Here is a 19,269-nt window from a genome sequence, read left to right on the forward strand (position 1 = left end):
ACATGCACAATACTGTATAACATGGCCAGCATGTACACTTTGCATTTAAATGATCACAGTATACTACACTTGAAAAAAGACATGAGGACATTTCTGTCACACATATCCGTATGACAGAAACGTATGCCGGCGCATACGAAATATCGGCAATAGGTTGATATAAATTAAGGGTAAATTGTGATCGTTTGAAGGACGCAGAAGATACACCGAACACGCCAGACATACGGCCCTGTCACACAGTTCCGTATGGCAGAAACGTATGCCGGCGTATATGAAAATGAGCAAATAATTTGTCAGAGTCCAAATACGTCCAACTTTTCCACAGCGGTGTTGTAGCTGACGCATACATAACGAATACATAACGGATTATTATACGTATGTCAAACATTGATATCGTATCACTTACCTATTTAAAACGTATCAGAGCATCTGGCCAACGGAGCTGGAAAAGTGCCATCTGGTTCACGTCATGCTGATGCTGGATAACGGCTAACATGCTGAACGCTAGCTGTACTGTAGAAACACGTTTAATAAGTTACTCCGTCGTCAGGCATCATCTTAACAACGAATATGTTATCCACTCGTTATCAATAAATTGGCTGTAGGGTTAACCGTCAGCCGACGTAGCCTATATCTAACGTACCTCTAACGTAGTCACGTAGGTATTTACGTAGATATGTACGTACTATATGTACGTAGGTAAGTATTCACGTACTATATGTACGTAGGTAAGTATTCACGTACTATATTTACGTAGGTAAATATTCACGTACGTATTCCGTATTCACGTATGTCTAACATAACGTAAGGTCTGCATATCTTATGAAGCACGTCGGGTACGTCCGGTAATTTTGAACATGCTCAAAACATCAGCGTTCAACAACGCACCCCAGCGTAACATCGCATGCTCTTAATGAATATTACTTATGCCTTACCTTATATCAACGTACACCAGCGTGTTGCCGATATTTTATATACGCCATATTTTTGTATACGTTATGCATTTGTTGGGCATTCGTCTGATACATTTGTATAAGTAAGTGATACTCTATCAATAGGTAAGACATGCGTATCTATATATGTTCACTTTTCCGATCCGATGAAAAGTTGGATGTATTTGAACTCTGACAAATTTTCGTATGCACCGGCATACGTTTCTGTCATACGGATATGTGTGACAGGGCCTTTACCTTGGGAAGATGATGTTAACCTTAAACCACCCCTCCCTCCTCCAGCTCCCTCAACCATGATATTGTGGTTTTCTTACAAACAAATGACTCAGCATTAACCTTAGTTAACCTTGGTAGATATTCAATGAAAAAGCACATGTCATAAACAAAGTCCTGTCTACTCTTTTGAATCTGTAGTGGGGTGTTGCATGGGTTTTTCTGACAGCTCCTCTTGTCTGGATCTCTGGCCTTTTGTCACACTCGGGTCTGAAAATCCTGGAGGATGTAGGAGATTAGAAAACACATTGTGTTAAGCTGAACGGGAAACAATATCTGTACCTATTAATCTCCTCATGAGATCACTATGACATGCTAATAATAACAAATCAGATCAGAGAGACTGAGCCCCTTTATAGAGCAGAGTGGCTTTTTCTCCACCTAATCAGCCTCACAAGATCTTTTATTCTCTGTTAGCGGAGGTTGTCACATTTTTCACTTTCATTTTGTAATTCTGAAAAGTACAACCAAATCTCAGGATTGTTTAAATTGTAAGCCCTGCTGTGATAGGTGTGACTTTACACAGTGCATACACATTCACAACGTGAATGATTGAATGTACTACATACCATTGGAGCCACTTTCCTTCCATTTGAGCTTGTTGTCTTCGGTGTGTCGTGTCCAAGTGGAGCGGAAGCTCACCAGCTCAGCTGTGATGTGAGCGAGACTCCACTGCAGACCTCTGGAGCTCTCCTTCCAAAGATTACTAGTGAGAAATAACAGTGCTGTCAATGTCTTTCCAGTTTTACCCTTAATCCTCTTTCTTTCTTTCTTTCTTTCTTTCTTTCTTTCTTTCTTTCTTTTTTTCTTTCTTTCTTTCTTTCTTTTTTCTTTCTTTCTTTCTTTCTTTCTTTCTTTCTTTCTTTCTTTTTTTTTTCTTTCTTTCTTTCTTTCTTTCTTTCTTTCTTTCTTTCTTTCTTTTTTTCTTTCTTTCTTTTTTTCTTTCTTTCTTTCTTTCTTTCTTTCTTTCTTTTTCTTTCTTTTTTTCTTTTTTAGTGTTTTCTCCGCTAGCCCCAAACGCACGTTTCCACTCATAACCTTAACCATAACCTCTATATTGTTATAACAAAGAGTTATAATTGACCTTGTTTGCAGTTGGAGGTGTCCTGTCAACAGTTTTACAAAGGTCTCTTTTGAGACGATGCTTTAGGTTTTTCGTTGTAACACCAGAAGTGTCCACTAGTGGCGGCACAATATCCAGCTTACATGATGCATCCATGGTGCTAAAAACCAAATGTCTAACCATACAATGTCGTACGATATACTTTTCCAACAAGTACACACCTTCTCTGTGTGTGTTACCTGTGTCTGTTGCAGGGGTCTGGTGGACCTGGGTTCTCCTCTACCAAAGGAATAACAATCTTTTCAGCCATGTCCGTCAGTAGAGAGAATGTAGGATACACAATGAAGTCTATGAAGCCTGCAAAAGAAAATGTTCATGTATCAACATGTTTCTGAACTGTTCAAATATGATTGATTTTATTCAGTTTTTTACAAAAAAATAATTTCTAATGTAATTCAGTGATAAACAGAATAAATGTGTAATATGTCATATTTCACAGCAGTTTCATGGAACTGAATCTGTCTTATATTATATCAGTGAGAAAAGGACTAAGTGAAGGAAAGCGTTTTGTGAGACATACCAATCTGAGACTCGGCTACTAGGGTGCTTTTTCGATCGCATAGAGGAGAGAAGGGAAGGCCGAGCTCTGCCTCTCTATCACCCTCACAAAGATAGAAAGAGAGAGAGAAGATATCTTAAAGGGCATCCCACACAACACCTGAAAATAACTTCTTAAAGGTTATTTGACTGCAACACTCCCCACCTGAGACTTTTGGATTGTTCAAAAGATATCGTGCTTTATTTTCCAAAGTAACAAGACAAACATTAAAGAGTCTTTTCAGAATGAGGTTTCAAAGAGAGTAGGGCAGCCCAACACCTCCTCTATTCTATTTGTTCTTCAAGTCCAAGGTGTGAAAATAGAGGAGAAAGGATGACAGTATTAAGAAACGTATTGCTGCATTTACCAGCCTCACAATATCAGTAGGCATTTGTGTGAAAATAAAGGCTTTTTAGTAGGTTGTAAGAACGCATGATCGAGAGTTTTCTTCTTAGAGTAGATCATTAACACTTCCTACACTTGGATCCATGATTGCATCTCTTGCTGAGCTGAAACATCAAACCAACAGTTCTGAAAATGTTGCCAAATGTATCATGAACAATAAACCAAAATCTTGATGTACTTTCAAAACATCAAAACTCCTACTCTCCAAACTCAAAATAATTTCGACTAACAATAAACTATATTTAAATATTTTAAGAATTCAATTTTGTTTTTATGTAACATGATGCTCATAATAACAAATTCAAGTCTATTATTTATAATTATTTATGATTATAAATATTTTTTTCCAACGTGACAAATGAATTTTAATGAAGTTTAACAAAATAATCTAACCTCAAAGGTTAAACTTTCCCCGTCTTCTTCTCCTTAAATTATTTTGTCACACACATTCTTCACAAAGATTGAACTTTTTTCGTCACCGTTTCCAATAAGATCAAATATTTTGCTACATATCTGGCTCAATCCATTCTCCGTAGATTTCTTTCCAGACTTAAATCTTATAAAAGAATCTGAGTTTGTAAGATCTATTGTGGCTTCAACTTCAAAAAGTATATTTTCAATAAACTTTTCAAAGAGACTTTCCTCTCGCTGTCCCTGCTTCAGACCTGAGATTCTATTTACGTTGTTTTCTATGGCTCTGACATAATCCTTGAAGGTTTCCCACTCTCCCTTTCAGACTCCGATGAGTCATTTACAAAACCGGCTGGTATTAGGAGTCCAAACTTTTTCCAACATGTTAACATAATAACAGATCAAACTTGTCAGATAGGAATAGAGAAAGGAAGGACATGAAAGAACAGAATAGAAATCATCTGAACATATTTAAAGGAAAACTTCTCTTTATAATACTTCAGTGAAAATGTTACACATAAGAAGTGACATCCACACTCACAGTGAGACTTGACAGTATCAAGGAAAAACACTGAGACAAAAACAACACAATAACTCAAAAGCTTTTGTAGTACACAAGATATCTCTAAATAATATAATCCCCTCTTATTCCCCCTCTTTTCTTTTCTTTATACCAAGATCAGCATTCTGCCTTGTTATCTGTTGTGTTTGGCCATTTACCATTAATCTAATCTAAGGTGGAAAATAAGTAAGTACATTTACTCATACTGTACCTAAATACAATTATGAGGTACTTTACTTGAGTATTTCCATTTTATACTACATTTTGGAGGAAATATTGTACTCTTCATTGAGGTCACTACACTTATTTAAGAGCTCTAGTTACTTCTCTAATGATTTATTAATTTATTATTTATTATTATTTATTTATTTAGTCATTAAAATGAGCTCCAGCTTGACCAACAACAACATAAAAGTACGTAATAATACATAAATACTAATTATCCAATACAATACACTGACGGTAGCCATTTTGAATTATGAGGACTTTTACTTTTGATACTATGTACAATTTGATGCTTTTATTATTGTAATTTGTATACTGCGGTATTGCTACTTTTACTGAAGTAAGTCATTTCAATACTTCTCCCACCCCTGAATCTCAGTTTGATCATTCAAACAGATTCAGAGAAGAGGAGTGAAGAAAGTGTCACATTGTCAGTTCAGGTCTATTAGAGCTCCTACCTGCCTGAAGAACTCCTCCATCAGGGCTTTGGTCCAGCGAGAGTGCAGCGCCCAGGGCTTGGATGGATGGCTTATGTCAGCCGTGTGGAGTAACAGAGAAAGTGCTTTGGGCTTGTCGATCCTGTCGGAGAAAAGGGATGCTCTTCTTGTTTTTGTTTTCTCAGACATGTCAAAAAAGCCGACGTGACACTTATTTTCCTCTTGGCCTGTTTGTGAAGGTTGTTTGAATCATCTGAACATTTTATTTAATGACCTCTTGATTGTGCACCACAGCGTGAACAACTAGCACTGTCCGTTAGCGTTACCGTTCGTGTTGTTGTAGACATGATTTCATCCCTTTGACTTGGAGCAGGTGGGAGGACATGTCAGTGGACAGCACCATCTCAATAACGAGCGATCGCAGCTCCCTGTAAACAAGAACACACACATTCACACAGTTTAATACTTGACATTGGATTATTAGTCGTAACTGTACAGACGGTAACCTTTTTAGATTTCTTGATGGATTTCCTGTTCCCATGGTGATGCTGACTGCTAGAAAAAGCCCACGTCAGTGCTGCTGCTGTTTTTATTTATCTGCAGAGCGCTATGAATAAAACATACTGTATCTGTGATATATGAAGCATTCGCCTACATGAGTATAAGAACGGTTTGAATGTTTTCTCATATTCTCGTGTTTCAGGCAGAAATTATAAATGCATATTTAAATGTATAAATATTAAAATTATCACTAAAATAGGCATTTTTTTGAGAAATCTCTCTGGTTTGATCATTGGGGGAAAATACAGAATCTTAATGAAAACATGATTTTATGGATGTTTACTGTTTAAGAAACTTCTTTGGCACTGTACTGAAAATCTAATTGAACCACTTGTTGTTCCATCAACAGGAACAGGAAGATCAATAAAGACAAATAACTGTGCAAAGCATGATTTGTTTTTAATTAGGTGTTCCCTTTATATTGTGATGGCTATGATAATATAATCCTCCCTGAATGTAGCACTGATTCTCAAGAAAGTCTTTATTTAGTTAACAGTGAAGGAAGCAAAGCGTTAGTTCAGATAGAGCACACAGCTGACTAGTTACATCCAATTGTATTAATGTTGGCCATTATTTTTAGATTAGATTCAACTTTATTGTCATTGTGCAGAGTACAGGTACAAGCCCATGAAATGCAGTTAGTATCTAACCAGAAGTGCAATATATACAGAAAGTGCATTGAGTGATGCTATAAACTACTATAAATATGTAACAGAGTGCAAATGCAGGTTGTATGTGCAAACAGTAATGATATGAACACCTCAACCTCCTCCTTATGCATCTTGGTTATTGATATCTTGATTGAACTAAGATTGTCTCGTATGTATTTATAGTGGGGTTAGCTCTGACCACCTTGTGACTGTTCAGAGTCTTTGAGAGCAAATCTCTGTAATGATCAGTCCCTCGACATAAATGTCTCTAACTGAAACAAAAATAAGCAACACTATTTTAGATAGTAAAAACATGCTCGTCTTACATCCATTCTTCTCTTGTCAAATTAGTGAAGATGTTCATTTGGTCGTCCTGCAGCAGGCGAAACGCTGCACTCAGGTGATGGCTTTCTTGTACCGACCGATCATTGTAGATCAATGCAAAGTCTGACCTGGAAGACAGACAGTGAAAGAGCAAGAGAGGAGGAGATCGTCATAGAGAAGAGAAAGAGAGTTTACAGAGTGTGAGTGTGCATTAAAATGTAGAGGAGGTGAGAAGGCGATAAAAAGAGTCCTCAGGTGATGATTTAAGCTCTATGACTGTAGGTCTGTAATGATGAATTTGAAGTGCTGAAGAGGGAGTGGGGTAAAGAAGTGTGATAAAAACTGGCACCATGTTAGTATTAATGACTCGGTCTAGAATTTCTATTGACTAATTTCTCAATCAGGCATTCTGTGTCCACTCATTTATCTTATCTACTTTATATCGTGTTAAAATCGGAAATAAAGTACACTGTGAACATTTTCAATTAGTGATTATTTTGTTAAATCAAACACTTGGGAAAATCTCCTTAAAGAAAACATTCAATTGTTTGTTAAAATGGTCCTTTGGAGGCTGTTAAACGTTTTTACTTTCACAGAGAGAGACATCAGCTTGATTCATGATGGTTACAATTGTTTAAAAAAAATATAGTAACACATTATTTTACGGATCTGTAATTTTCCAAATACTTTTAATTTCCTAGGAAGGTGGGAAATGTGGCTGTAATTGTACTGGACAGGAAACTCCCCCGATGCTGATGTGTTATGGTTTCTCTTATGTATATATGCTGTAGCAGTATGGCATTGGCATTGTGAGAGACAGCTGCAGGCAATTTACGCTGGCACTGCCTCCTCTTACCCTGAAGAAGACATGCTCTATGTTGAAACATTCGTTGTTGCACATTTTATCTTAAATGTTTTATGTAGAGTTTATTAGGAGTCGTTGGTTTCCAGAGAAATTTCCTGGTAAGAACTGCTCCCTTTAAACCAAAGCAAATATATCAATTTAATATTATTTTGTTATTGGAAACTTTAGTATTCCTTTTAGAGAAATTGTTTTTCTTGCATGTAGACACATTTTTAAGGTCAACGCAGCTGCTGTGCACTAATTAAAAGATTTATGAATGAAATCCATTGTAAGTAATGATTTAAGTGGATATGTACCAATTGAACACTATACTTGTAACCTTTAATTACCACCAAATGACATCATTCATGGAGAAATGTTAATATAAATGTAATGCTACTGTAATAAGAAATGAAATAAACCTTTAAGGGTGGGGAACTGCAGCAGGATCCGGCCCTCGAGGTAATTCATAAACACACGCAAAAACATAAACTAGAAAAAAACTTTTTTTTAAACTAACTTTTTTTCCTGGCCAAGGTCAGGGTCCTTGAACACAACACGAGCGGAACGTGTCATCACGTGGTCATGTCACGTAAAAAACTTCAATATTAAACGAGACTGTCGTTGACATCAGTGAACGCAGCATGGCGAGTGTAAAACAGAGAAAGCTGGATGCGGAATGTCGCACTTTCCTGGAGAAATGGACGAACGATTATTTATTTGTGTAAGTAGTATTGTGCCTAGTTTGTGCGGACGCGCTTGTGGTGATGAAATAATAATAATAATAATAATAATAATAATAATAATAATAATAATAATAATAATAATAATAATAATAATAATAATAATAATAATAATAATAATAATAAAATTAGAAAATCATTACAGCACGAAACATGCCGAACTGCACGAGCTGAAAGGACGAGTGCGTTTGGATAAAGTTAACGCTCTTCGGCGGAGTTTGGCCCAACAAGCAGCTCTCTGCAGAGCTTAACATGAAAACATGGAGAGATAGAGAGGTAGACCACCACACCAAGAACTGTTCCACTACTGCTGTACAGTTATCACTGCCATGTGCAATACTCACTTTATTTTCTATCAACCTCTTGGTTCTTAAATTATATTTTATTCTATTTAATTATTGTGTACTGCCTTTTTACTTCATAGGTTCTTTTGCTGTGACAAGATACATTTCCCCGTTGTGGGACTAATAAAGGATTGCTGATTTCTGATAAAACAGAAAGATACATGGATAAAAAAGTTGCTTTTTTGCAATTAGCATAAAAGAAAAGTGAAATTAATGGGCTGTGTCTCAATAAAATATTGCAGAGGTTATGAGTTCAATAATTAGTATGGCCCTCGAAGGATGTTGTAAAATAAAAAACTGGCCCTTGATAGGAAAAAGGTTCCCCACCCCTGCATTAAAGTAACAAATGTGCAGTGAAACAACTAAAGGCTTTTTGAACTTTTGTACCTTGACTCTCTTGGGAATTAATTCTCCTTTTTTTGTGGACATGCATAGAAACTTCAAATTGAATCCAGTCTAGTTCTTCAGTATTATACTAAACACAGCCTCAAGCAGAGCTTCAAAGCTTTGTGGAGCCGCATGCTGCACGTCATGAAACTGCTTATTTAGTCATACTTTGGAGAAATGTTCAGTGTTTGGAGCGTACAGGTGGACAGTGGAGAAGTGCATGCCTCTGCAAGAGTGGTTTGAAAAGTTTATATTGATGTTTTTAATTAATGAAAACTTTTAGCCACTGGAATCGATTGTAACCAACATAAAGTCCAGCTGACCACAGCCAGTGTTCTTCATGAGTGTCTGACACTGAGAACATTTGTACGACTTTGAGATAGATCTGTTTAGATTCTGTAAACTAAGACATATTGTCTTATTATTCCCAAAGCATGATGATGATGATGATGATGATGATGATGATGATGATGATGATGATGATGATGATGGGTGCCAAGAGACTGCGCTCTTCAGCCGTCCTATGTGGAAAATCGACATCTAAAAATACTGTCCCCTCCATGAAGATGTGTTTGCTTTGGAGTGCTCTCTCTCCCTCTTTCTAAAATTGCATCTAAGAAACATTATCTTACTATTCCTACATTTCCTGATATCTCCTACTATTTAAAAAAATGTCACAACAGGATGTAACATATATATAGCAGGTTCTTTTTATTATAACACAGAGTTTATAAAGTATTATTCAGAAAAAGCTTACTTGGTGTGGATGTGAAAGTTGTTTGTGGTTCCCGTGTGTTCATAGTCATGGATAGCTGCAGCAAATAGTGACGCCATCACCTCAAGCTCTGTCAGCCAGTGCTTCATGGATGCAAGAGACAAAACAAATCAATATAAAAACACACTGTATGTGTAGCAGGGTGCACATACTGTACTGTGAGAGAGGGACAGTTATTATGTCCTCACTTGGATTTAAAGGATGGGGCTTATTTTTGTTATTGTCAACAAATCCTATGAAAAGACCAAAACCAACAATAAATTGATCCTACTAGCAAGTATGTGTAGCCAGATACAGCTTATAGATCTCTATTGTTGTCAACAAGCCTATGATGAGAATCTGGGGCCATGCTAGCTGTTAACGCTAATGTCCGTTTGCTATCGTAGTTTAGTACGTTATCATGCTAACAATTGTTTCATCATAAACTTTTAGTATTGGCATTGGACAAATGAACATTTTGACCTGATAAAGGCTCTATATTAAAAGTGAATAGATTGTTCATCGTAAAGGGAACATGACTGTGGACCACATTTCATGGCAATTCATCCAACAGTTGTCAAAACATTTGACTTAAAACCACTAATGTTAGCCTGCTTGTGGCGCTAGAACTAACATTAGAGGTTCACCAAAGTCATTGGGCTTCGATCATGAATGTCTGTACGCATTTTTATTGGCAATCCATTCAAACGACATGGTCTTCATTACGTATAATAATGTCATTTAGTACACAAAATGTGTATAAATCTGCAGCTGATAATAGTCCCCAAAAGAGTGGTGTTGAGTTATGTTTGCTTGAACTGAACCTTTAAAGACTTGTTCTTACCACATGGCAGACCACGTTGTAAATCAAGAGTGTTAATCGTTCCAAACGGCCTAACAGGAGGAATAACAAACTTACCAGAGTGGTATTCCTAAATACGGGAATAATGGTGCATATTTTCAGATAGTCTCTCCTGGAAGGTAATCATATTGCTGTGCTTCTGCGGTTGTTTACATTAAAAGTGACAGAAACAGGGGAAGATACTGGCAGCGTAGCACATTGTTGGTGCTGGTCTTTTCGTGGGATTTTGACATTGAGATAATATACAAAAACACTAGCCTCCTCCTTTAAAAATGGGATGCAGCACCATAAATAGCCGTATGAAAGTGAGCCCAGTGTACCACAAGTCCAGAGCGCAGCAGCAGGCAGTGCAGCGTCTGAGTCACATCAGCAGCATGAATGTGGCTGTGGTAGGGGTTTTTGTGTTTGCAGTATCCTCTCTCCAGTGCAGACAGGAACTCTGTCAGGCACGAGATGGGGATCTGCAAAATGCATTACATAATCATTAAAGCCAAAGTTTGTGTCAACAATAAATGCTAAAAAAACCCAGCCTGAATGATGTCATAGAGTTGTGGTTAGGATTGACAAGGCGTGCATGTGATTTGCACACTTAATTTGTCAAGCCATTGGTCCAAATTGATAATAAAACCCATATGCCTGATTATATCTGCAATTACAACACACATTTTCCGCAAAAGCAAAGGTTACAAGGGCAATAATGATCATGTTACTGTAAGATTTTCCGTCCAAAGCACTGACATTCTTGCATTTATATCATAACATATTGTATGGGAAGTGCACTGTATATACTATGCAATGAAATCCAAAGTTAAAACACCTTAAAACGGCTGTTGAGGCCATATCTGGTGATCAGCTCAAAGAACAGAGTTCGCAGAGCGTGATCAGAGCTGGCTGAGTTTAGAGCAAAGACATCAAAGCTCCAGCGGTCAACATCCTGAAGAGAAGGAGGGGAAAGCGACTGCGTTATTGATTCATACTTGTGGCATGTACACGATGCCATTTGTGATGTCCAATTTATTGCACAAATACACAACGCACAGAGAGATTTATGATCCGTGGAGGCTTACCCTGAGGCAGTTTACGGCCGCCGCAGGTTGGTCTGGCATGGCTGCGGTGTAGGCCCTCTTGAACATCCTGATATAATGCAATGTTTATGTTGAGTTCAGTTAAAGTTCACATGTTGACACTATGCAGCCAACTCGTCTCAGGAGCTGTTTATATAAATCCTCCAAAGTCCCTGTCCCCTTTGGAAGGATGTTTTAAAGAGAAAAGGGGGCTAATGTTTCACAATCCAGTGCAGCTGTCTGTGTTTTCTGTGGCTGGGATAGTAACATCACTGTATGATCTTATATTAGAGTTATAGTATGGAGGTGGAGATCAGTCATTTACAATGGGAGTTTTATAGTATGAGATTATAGTTTACTTATTTTATTGTATTTAAGTCTCATAAATAAAACATATAGTTGTATGACTGTCTCTGTTTCTTTACTGCTGCAGCTGCATTGTTAAAGTCAAGTATCCTGACGAATCATACCGGCCTTTTCTAAACAAATCCTAACCATATAATACTAAAATAGAGATAACATTAGCATATGTGTTATGTTACCTCTCCACAAATATCCCAGCCTGCACTGCATGCACAATGCTGCGGAACTTTGGCTTCTCATCCGAGCGTCGTACAGGCCGCCGAACCCTCTGGGTGAAGGTGGACGCCAGCCAATCGGTGACCTCTGAAGGCACGCCGTCTGACTGCAGCTGCTGAAGGTCGTCCTCTGACTCCAGACACTGCCTGAGAGAGACAACACACAAACATCTATATTAGTGAAGCATTTTAATGTATATTAGACCTCTTCAGTGGAAACATGCCACTGTTATTATCAAACTATACCTCATAGTGGTGGTGTTGCTTATGTGCAATGACTTTTCAAGGAAAAGTAAAACACTGAAATATGCAGGTAACGAGTTCTGCAATTCTCTGTTATCTCCAAAGACACAGAGTTGGAACGCAAAGAAGCTGGAGAAAGATTGTACCAATATTGACAATATTGATTGCTATATAAATTTGGCTGTCTGTTTACAGCTCATAGGCGCTGTTTTCTTGAAATTCTGAAACGTATCGTAGGTTGTTCTGGACTATTCTTTGGGTGTCCATTTCTGTCAGATTACTGGCACCTGATAATCAGTGTTACACTGAGGTGTAGTTGATGATGTGAGGGCCCCAGGCAAAGGAAAGCAGTCCACAGCTGCTCTTATTTTTCAGTAAATACAATTTTCGAATAAATGGAAAGTAATGCTCGTTATGGGGCGTCGCTTCACAAGTCACTATGTGGGTTTCCTTTGGGGAGTCCAGTTTCCTTCCACAGTCCAAAGACGTGCAGGTTAGGTTAACTGCGGACTCTAAATTGTCTGTTAGAGTGAAAGTCAGTGTGAATTGTTGTATGTTAGCTCTGGGACTGGCGACCTGTTCACATTGTACCCTACTTCAGGCCCAATGTGAAACGGGAAGTGCTCCAGCATTCTAGGACCCTGCTACGCAGAAATGGGTATAGTAGATAATAGATGCAGTAATGGATTGATATAACTTCTAATCTTGTCTTTTTATGCCCTTTTTAGCTTTTGTTTGGGAACTTATTTTGGACCTTTTCTTTGGACCTTCAGCCTTCGCCCTTTTGGGCCTTTAACAATAATTCTCCTACCTTGTTCCATCGAGGTAAACCGCCTCCAGTAACGACGCTGTGAAATCCAGATTCTTTTTGATTTCTTCAAAGTCGACATCTTTCTCCTCCAGCTGCTTCAGCATGCTCCTCAGCCTGTAAGGAAACTAAATCATTTATTTGGATGTGAATGCAAAACAAAATAAAATGGCACATGCCATTTTTGAAAGTAATGGAACTGCTGTTTTCACCCTTAGAAACAGCAGTCACTGAGAGGTAATAGTGGTGTGAAAATGGTTAGAGGTTACAGCAGTTTGGCATCAAAGTCTTCAGCTCCAAAAGAAAGGTCAGTTTGAACAAAATGGGAACTTTGTGTGTTACAAGCTTTCGAAACACAGCTCTAGAAATTGACAGCGCTTGTCACTGTCTTGAGTGAGTGACGCAAGGTAGGAGTAGTGCTTTAAAAAGGTTGAGAAATCTTCCTGAAAGGAAAGAGTTCATTTGGAAGTGATTTAAATGCCAAGCTGTCCAAAGAAAGCCATTGGCAAAAGGGCATCATTAGCGCCAAATTTTCCATGAGAGAAAAACTTCCCAGGGTTGAGGTCTTATGTAACCCACATTTTGTCAAAGTGAGCTCCATGAAAAATTATGTTTTTGAGTTTTTAAGACTTGGCCATATTATGATCTTGTCTGAGAAAATATTGCTCAATTTGAAACTTTGAATCGAATTACGATAAAGAATAAATAATTTCGCTAAAACATGTTGGTGTGCGTACGATGCCGTGACAAAAAGGATTGTGTTCAAACTGCCCCAGGCCACGCCGCTGAGCCAACTCCTACGGATGAGACGCTCACAGCTTTTCAAGTGTTTATCACGCTGGCAAGGGCTTTCAAAAGCTGTTGAGTCATAAAAATAGCATGCATCTGAATGCCACCACTCACTTTCAATCTTAAGTAATCTTTTGTGATAACACAGTCTTTTTTGTTTTAGCTATTTGCAGTAGAAGAGCCTCTGACAGGACGTTTACAGGAAATTACTCGTCAAGTGCACTTGTGAAACTTTGTTTATAGAGAGAAATGACAAATCCTCCTTTGGCTCAGGCTTTGTTGAATCTACACACTGCATAGTGTCATCCTTACTAAGTGCACTTACTATGTGTTGAAGAGTGTGAATGGTTTCAGCTTTGTCAGCACAAATCTCTTAAGAGATTTCTGTGCCTGCATACTTTTTATTGAAAAATAAAGAAGCAAACAAAAACTTAAACCCAAATCAGATCATATATAATGTCACCATATAAATACCTTGAATTGACACTGGTACTTATTGACTATCATGAGAAATGTGTACATTTATGGCAAGAAATACTGTTGCACAAAATAACCCAACAAGGTTTCGAATTTGAACCTTGCAGACACTAATACATCGAGGTGTTAACCAAAACAAAACACATGCTCATCACCTCAAAACACATGAGCAAGATGAGTGTTAACACAACCATTTGCAGTGGCAAGTGCTCTCATGCTGCTAAGAATAGTCTGGGAGAAAACTTGATGAGTGCATTAAATATGTTAAATCTCCTGCAAAAAAAGAAAGAAAGAGACAAACAATCATTTTAATTAAAAGTGTACTTTTTAAGGTACGAATAAACTTCTCATTCTTTGCTTTGCAGTGATCTGCAGATCATTACATTTATAAAAAATCCATCAATTTGACTCACAAATTTCCATTGCTGCAAAACAAGAAAACCTTCATCAGAATTTGATCCAAACAGCCTTACAGCACCCAAAAGTGATCAATCTTGTTAAATGTAAGATGTAGAAAGTTCGGTAAAATCCTCCAGCCTTATTTATGCAGTCACAGAAAGGCTGAACATATAGATCTACAGATCTTAACCCCCTGTCTTACCTAGAGATGGGGATCTGCAGCCGTTTCTTACGGATTCGCACCAGTTCAGCCATTCCACACTCAAGCTGTGCCCTAATGGACCCCAGAGTTCAATAAATCAAAAAAATAAGAGGACAAAAAAGGATTTTTTTTTGCTGAGAAGTTGTAAGCAGAAAAGTTCTCTAAACTACCAACGCAAACTTTGTGTGTCCTGAGACAGACTTGTGTTTCAACAGCTCTCCCACCCACTTCTGGGGGGACCTACTCAACTTCACTCTGATTGGATGGCCAAGTCCAAACTGTGTCAGTGGGTGTGTGTGTGTGTGTGTGTGTGTTTTTGTCAGAGAGTGAGTGTTTGTGTATATGTGTACACCCGTTGTGTGAAGTGTGAGTGAGTTGACCTCACTCATGATGAAGTGTTGACTGCAAGGCTTTCAAGCCGCATGTACTCAAATCCCCAATGAGAATTTTCCACCGCAGCCGCAAATTAGGGAACTACACAGAGAGTCTTTCACTGAAACCCACCAGAGTCCCCCGAACTAAAAAACATAAACGAAGCTTGTCCTCAAAAGCCATCCATAACAACATGATAGTGGGTGCTGCAGTGCACAAAAAATAGGCATTCTTACATTTTAAATAAAAACTGCTGACTGGTTGCCTCTTTTTTAACTGCTCTGATTTAGCTGAAAAGTTATTCACATAATTCATTCTGAAAAAAGGAAGTAAATATGGTGTTGGAGACTTCCTTTATCACAAAATACAAAAACTTCCATCAACAGAGGCTCAAATCACAATTAGGATCATATCAATAATTTACTTTAAAGGTTCAATGTGTAAGATAAGGCAGAATTTAAACTTAAAACATTAAAACAAGACGTCAGAGCTGTGTTGCAGAGATATCTACTGAAACTAGCATCTAACCGATTAGCTGCGCTCCGTCCTGTCTTGTAATATCACTTGTTCCTGTAGAGGTGATAGTGAGTCACTGTAGCTCCAGTCTGCCCTCAGTACAGAGAGAAGAAGTACAGCTGCCTGACTGGCTTACTAATATTACAGCCATGTTCCATGTCTGTTTTCTAGTTTGTTTATTGGAATACATTCAAAGTAGCAGAAACGAGAAAACCACCCGCACCACCTCGCTTTGTCCTCACAGCTGCCAGGAGGCTGTTTTGCCGGGTGTATAGCTGTCGGCAGCCCGGCGTAGCTTCAGTTAGCCGTTAGCTCGAGTTCAGCCACAGCACCGCGGAGCTGCAATCTCCCTGCTGCTGCCGTTACACAGGTTCAGCAGCCCGCTGTGACTGCCAGGTGCTGGGGCTTATTCTGGCTGAGCTCCAGTCTCTTCGGCCGCTGACTGGGGCTCCGTCTGACGCAGGCAGCTGACGAGTACCGGTTCAGCCGACCTCTCTCCTCCCCCGGCTTGCTGCTCTCTTGGCTGTGCCGCCACCGGGAAGATGAAAGAATATGCGGGTCGTTTTCTAGTTTCATACACTATGAATTTAATCCAATAAACAAACTAACGTATCGTCAAACGGAGTTTCAGCAGTTTGGTCGAATTTTGGTATTCTTGCCCACCGACTGACTGACAGGCATTACACAGGAGTAAATGCAATACACAATTTAAAGAATAAATTATAATACAATAAATATGCCAAACTACTACAACTAAAACATTTATAATAATAATTAGAGATTGTATGGACCCAGTTTAGAGGTGAAATACTATCCCCTATTTCTTTGGAGCAGGTGGCTCGGAGTTACACATTGAACCAAAATATTTTTATTGAAAATGTCACATTTATAAATGTTATAGAGTGTATTATGAGACATCATCAAGAAAAGCACACAAACTTACGAGATCAGATGAGACAATGAAACACTTTTATAGTTCTAGGTCTTAAATCCATTACTAGTCTTTATTTATAGAGAAGCCTATTGTGAGAGCTGTAGGACAGCGGGGCTTGCATGGGAAAACCCCTTGCCTTGCTTGTCCTGCTTCGGCTGCTGGGTCAGACTGACTCTCATGCTCCCATGCTCTTTGACATATTGCAAAAATGAAGAGAAGTAACATCGCGACATATGATTCTCCATCTCCTGTGTCACTTTAAGCTGTTTTGTTTTCACCCAAAGCCATGAGGAGATCAACATGAGTAATGGCGATCCTGATAAAATGACTCTCATATTCATTCTGTGATTTCAGTAATAAAAAGTACATTAAAGAGTATAGAAGAGTAAATCGTTTAGTGTCACTTAGAATCCTTTAAAAGTGAGCGTGTGCTTGCCAGACTCTTAGCGGCTAGTTTTTCTCTATTTGTCAGTCATCCTCTCAGTCTCCCTCTGACGATGACGAATCCTCTAATCGCTCTCTGTCCACTCTATGACACAGGCCAAATATTACTCACTACGCCCTACACTTCAGAGAGAGAAATCTGACTCTGTGGCACCATTAATCACATAAATGTGACATGTCTCTGCATGGGAACTAGATGTTCAAGAGACTGAGGGTGCTGAGGGGCATGTAGAGTGGACGTTTTTGTTTTTACAACAGTGGAATCAAATACATTTTACCCAAGTGAAAGTTGTTTTATGACTGAATACGATGATCAAAGGCTGAGAGGTTTTTTTTCTCAGGTTTTTCTGGTCTCTTGGGTGACAAATTAAAAAAGCATATTGTCTCACTTCCTGTGGTATTTAGCAGAGGATGAATCTCACTGACTTTGATGTTCCACTGACTTTTCCTTTACCGCCACCTTGAGGTTGACACATTTGTTTTTAGTGAAATGTCTTAACAACTACTGGATGGATTGCTATTAGATATATTCATGTCAAGATGAATTGTTAGAACTTTGTGTCCCCCTGAATGTTTATCTAAGCCCATCATGAGGTTTAACTTGTTTATTTGTTCAATAGTTTAATGATTAATGACCAAAGCTTTTGCAAAACAAAATGATATTCCCATCAGCCTCAGCTGTATTTTTTGTTTTGTGCTAATTAGCTAAAGTTAGCATGCTAACACACAAAACTAGATGGCGTGCATGATAAACATTTCTAGCAAAGCATGTTAGCATTATCATTGGGAGCATGTTACATTGCTAGCGTTACAATTTAGCTCTGTGCCTGCATACAGCCTCACAGAAACGCTAGCATGAATGAAAACTCTTTATGTTTTAAGCAACACAATAAAACAACAATAAAAGCCCATCATTGTATTGTAGTGAAGACAAGTACTTCAGAGACAGTAATCTCAAAACCTGGACAAATAAAACAAAAAACATGTGAATGGCTAAAGTTAGATTATATTAAATTAGATGTTTTTGTAATTTGAGTGAACTGACCCTTTATGGTTTATATAATGTATCAATACAGAGTCCCGTTATAAATCATTTGTTTGCTTCATCCCCTTTTAAATCAGATACTTTAACATGAAGAAACAATGAGCCCAGAGATAACTAAGAACATTTTCTGTTTGTTTGCAATTCAGGAGAAGATCATTGCGTTGAATATGAAAAGAGAGCATCCTAAATTCTGTAACTTAACAGTCATACAAGTATGTTGCAAAAGAAAATACAGTGACACCTCACTGCACAACAAACCATTGACTGAATAAACTAATCTAACTCTTCTGTATGTGCCACAACAAACCGAGCACGTTACTGAAACGTGCAGTGTTGAGTAATAAACCTTTAAAGGCAGTCTTACCGTTCCAGTGTGGTTCCCCATGTCACAAGACATAGATGTCTATCAGCTGCTCTGTGTATCCTGCAAGTTGGTGTCATAACCTGAGGCTCTGAACACCGCTGAAGACCACGTGTGTGATTGAAAGCGTTAGACACAGAATGAGCGCTGTGCCTCTGTGTGTTACTGTTAATCCAGCAAATGTCCTCGGTTTGAATGTGTGTATATATAGTGCTGTAGTTTATGTTAATCTACACTGCTCTGTGTTTACACTCTCAGATACATCTAGTCCGTTCCTCTGTGTGTGTGTGTGTGTGTGTGTGTGTGTGTGTGTGTGTGTGTGTGTGTGTGTGTGTGCGTGTGCGTGTGCGTGTGTGTGTATGTGTGTGTGTGTGTGTGTAATCTGTCTGTGTCACCAACACAATCAGCAGAGAGTCTTTATATCAGGACAAGAGTTTCCACCATTAACTGTCCTGTGACAGGATGCACTGTTTATTTACATGCAACACATATGACACCATCAACTACTAATATGAATACTTATAATATTGTTGTAGATGTAATTTGTTTGTTTTATAAAGATTGATTATATCAGTAACACTTTACTTTAACTGAGCATATAAACATTTAATAAATGGTTTATAACACATTATAATGAGGAC

The 19,269-nt window shown here is 38.3% G+C and overlaps 1 protein-coding gene across 2 annotated transcripts; it reads right to left on the reverse strand.

Annotated features, from left to right (window-relative positions):
- Window positions 1-1,073: 1,073 nt before the first annotated feature.
- LOC115008152 (calcium/calmodulin-dependent 3',5'-cyclic nucleotide phosphodiesterase 1B-like) lies at window positions 1,074-15,107 on the reverse strand. 2 transcript variants are annotated; one of them, XM_029431504.1, is made up of 14 exons: window positions 14,957-15,107; window positions 13,093-13,206; window positions 12,003-12,185; window positions 11,464-11,530; window positions 11,214-11,330; window positions 10,717-10,857; window positions 9,538-9,638; window positions 6,465-6,590; window positions 5,254-5,355; window positions 4,949-5,069; window positions 2,870-2,951; window positions 2,529-2,646; window positions 1,796-1,932; window positions 1,074-1,445 (listed from the first exon to the last, which is right to left on the reverse strand). In XM_029431504.1, the coding sequence occupies exons 1-14, from the start codon at window positions 15,007-15,009 to the stop codon at window positions 1,348-1,350; spliced, it is 1,560 nt and encodes a 519-aa protein (XP_029287364.1). In that variant the 5' UTR covers window positions 15,010-15,107; the 3' UTR covers window positions 1,074-1,347. The 2 variants fall into 2 exon arrangements, 1 of the variants encoding a protein (XP_029287364.1); XR_003832274.1 differs by lacking the exon at window positions 1,074-1,445 and having other exon boundaries at window positions 1,801-1,932; window positions 2,870-2,943.
- Window positions 15,108-19,269: the final 4,162 nt, after the last annotated feature.

This window comes from Cottoperca gobio, chromosome 5 (genome assembly GCF_900634415.1).
Source record: "Cottoperca gobio chromosome 5, fCotGob3.1, whole genome shotgun sequence".
NCBI classification, from domain to species: Eukaryota; Metazoa; Chordata; class Actinopteri; order Perciformes; family Bovichtidae; genus Cottoperca; species Cottoperca gobio.

Bases quoted from the DNA above. Each gene is read 5' to 3' on its own strand.
- LOC115008152 (XM_029431504.1), bottom strand. From the start codon at position 15,009: ATGGCTGAACTGGTGCGAATCCGTAAGAAACGGCTGCAGATCCCCATC. The intron at 9,639-10,716 runs GTACACTGGGCT...GCATCCATGAAG, and splicing joins TGCTGCGCTCTGGACTTGTG to CACTGGCTGACAGAGCTTGA. The intron at 2,952-4,948 runs GTAGGAGCTCTA...TATCTTTGTGAG, and splicing joins TGGAGGAGTTCTTCAGGCAG to GGTGATAGAGAGGCAGAGCT.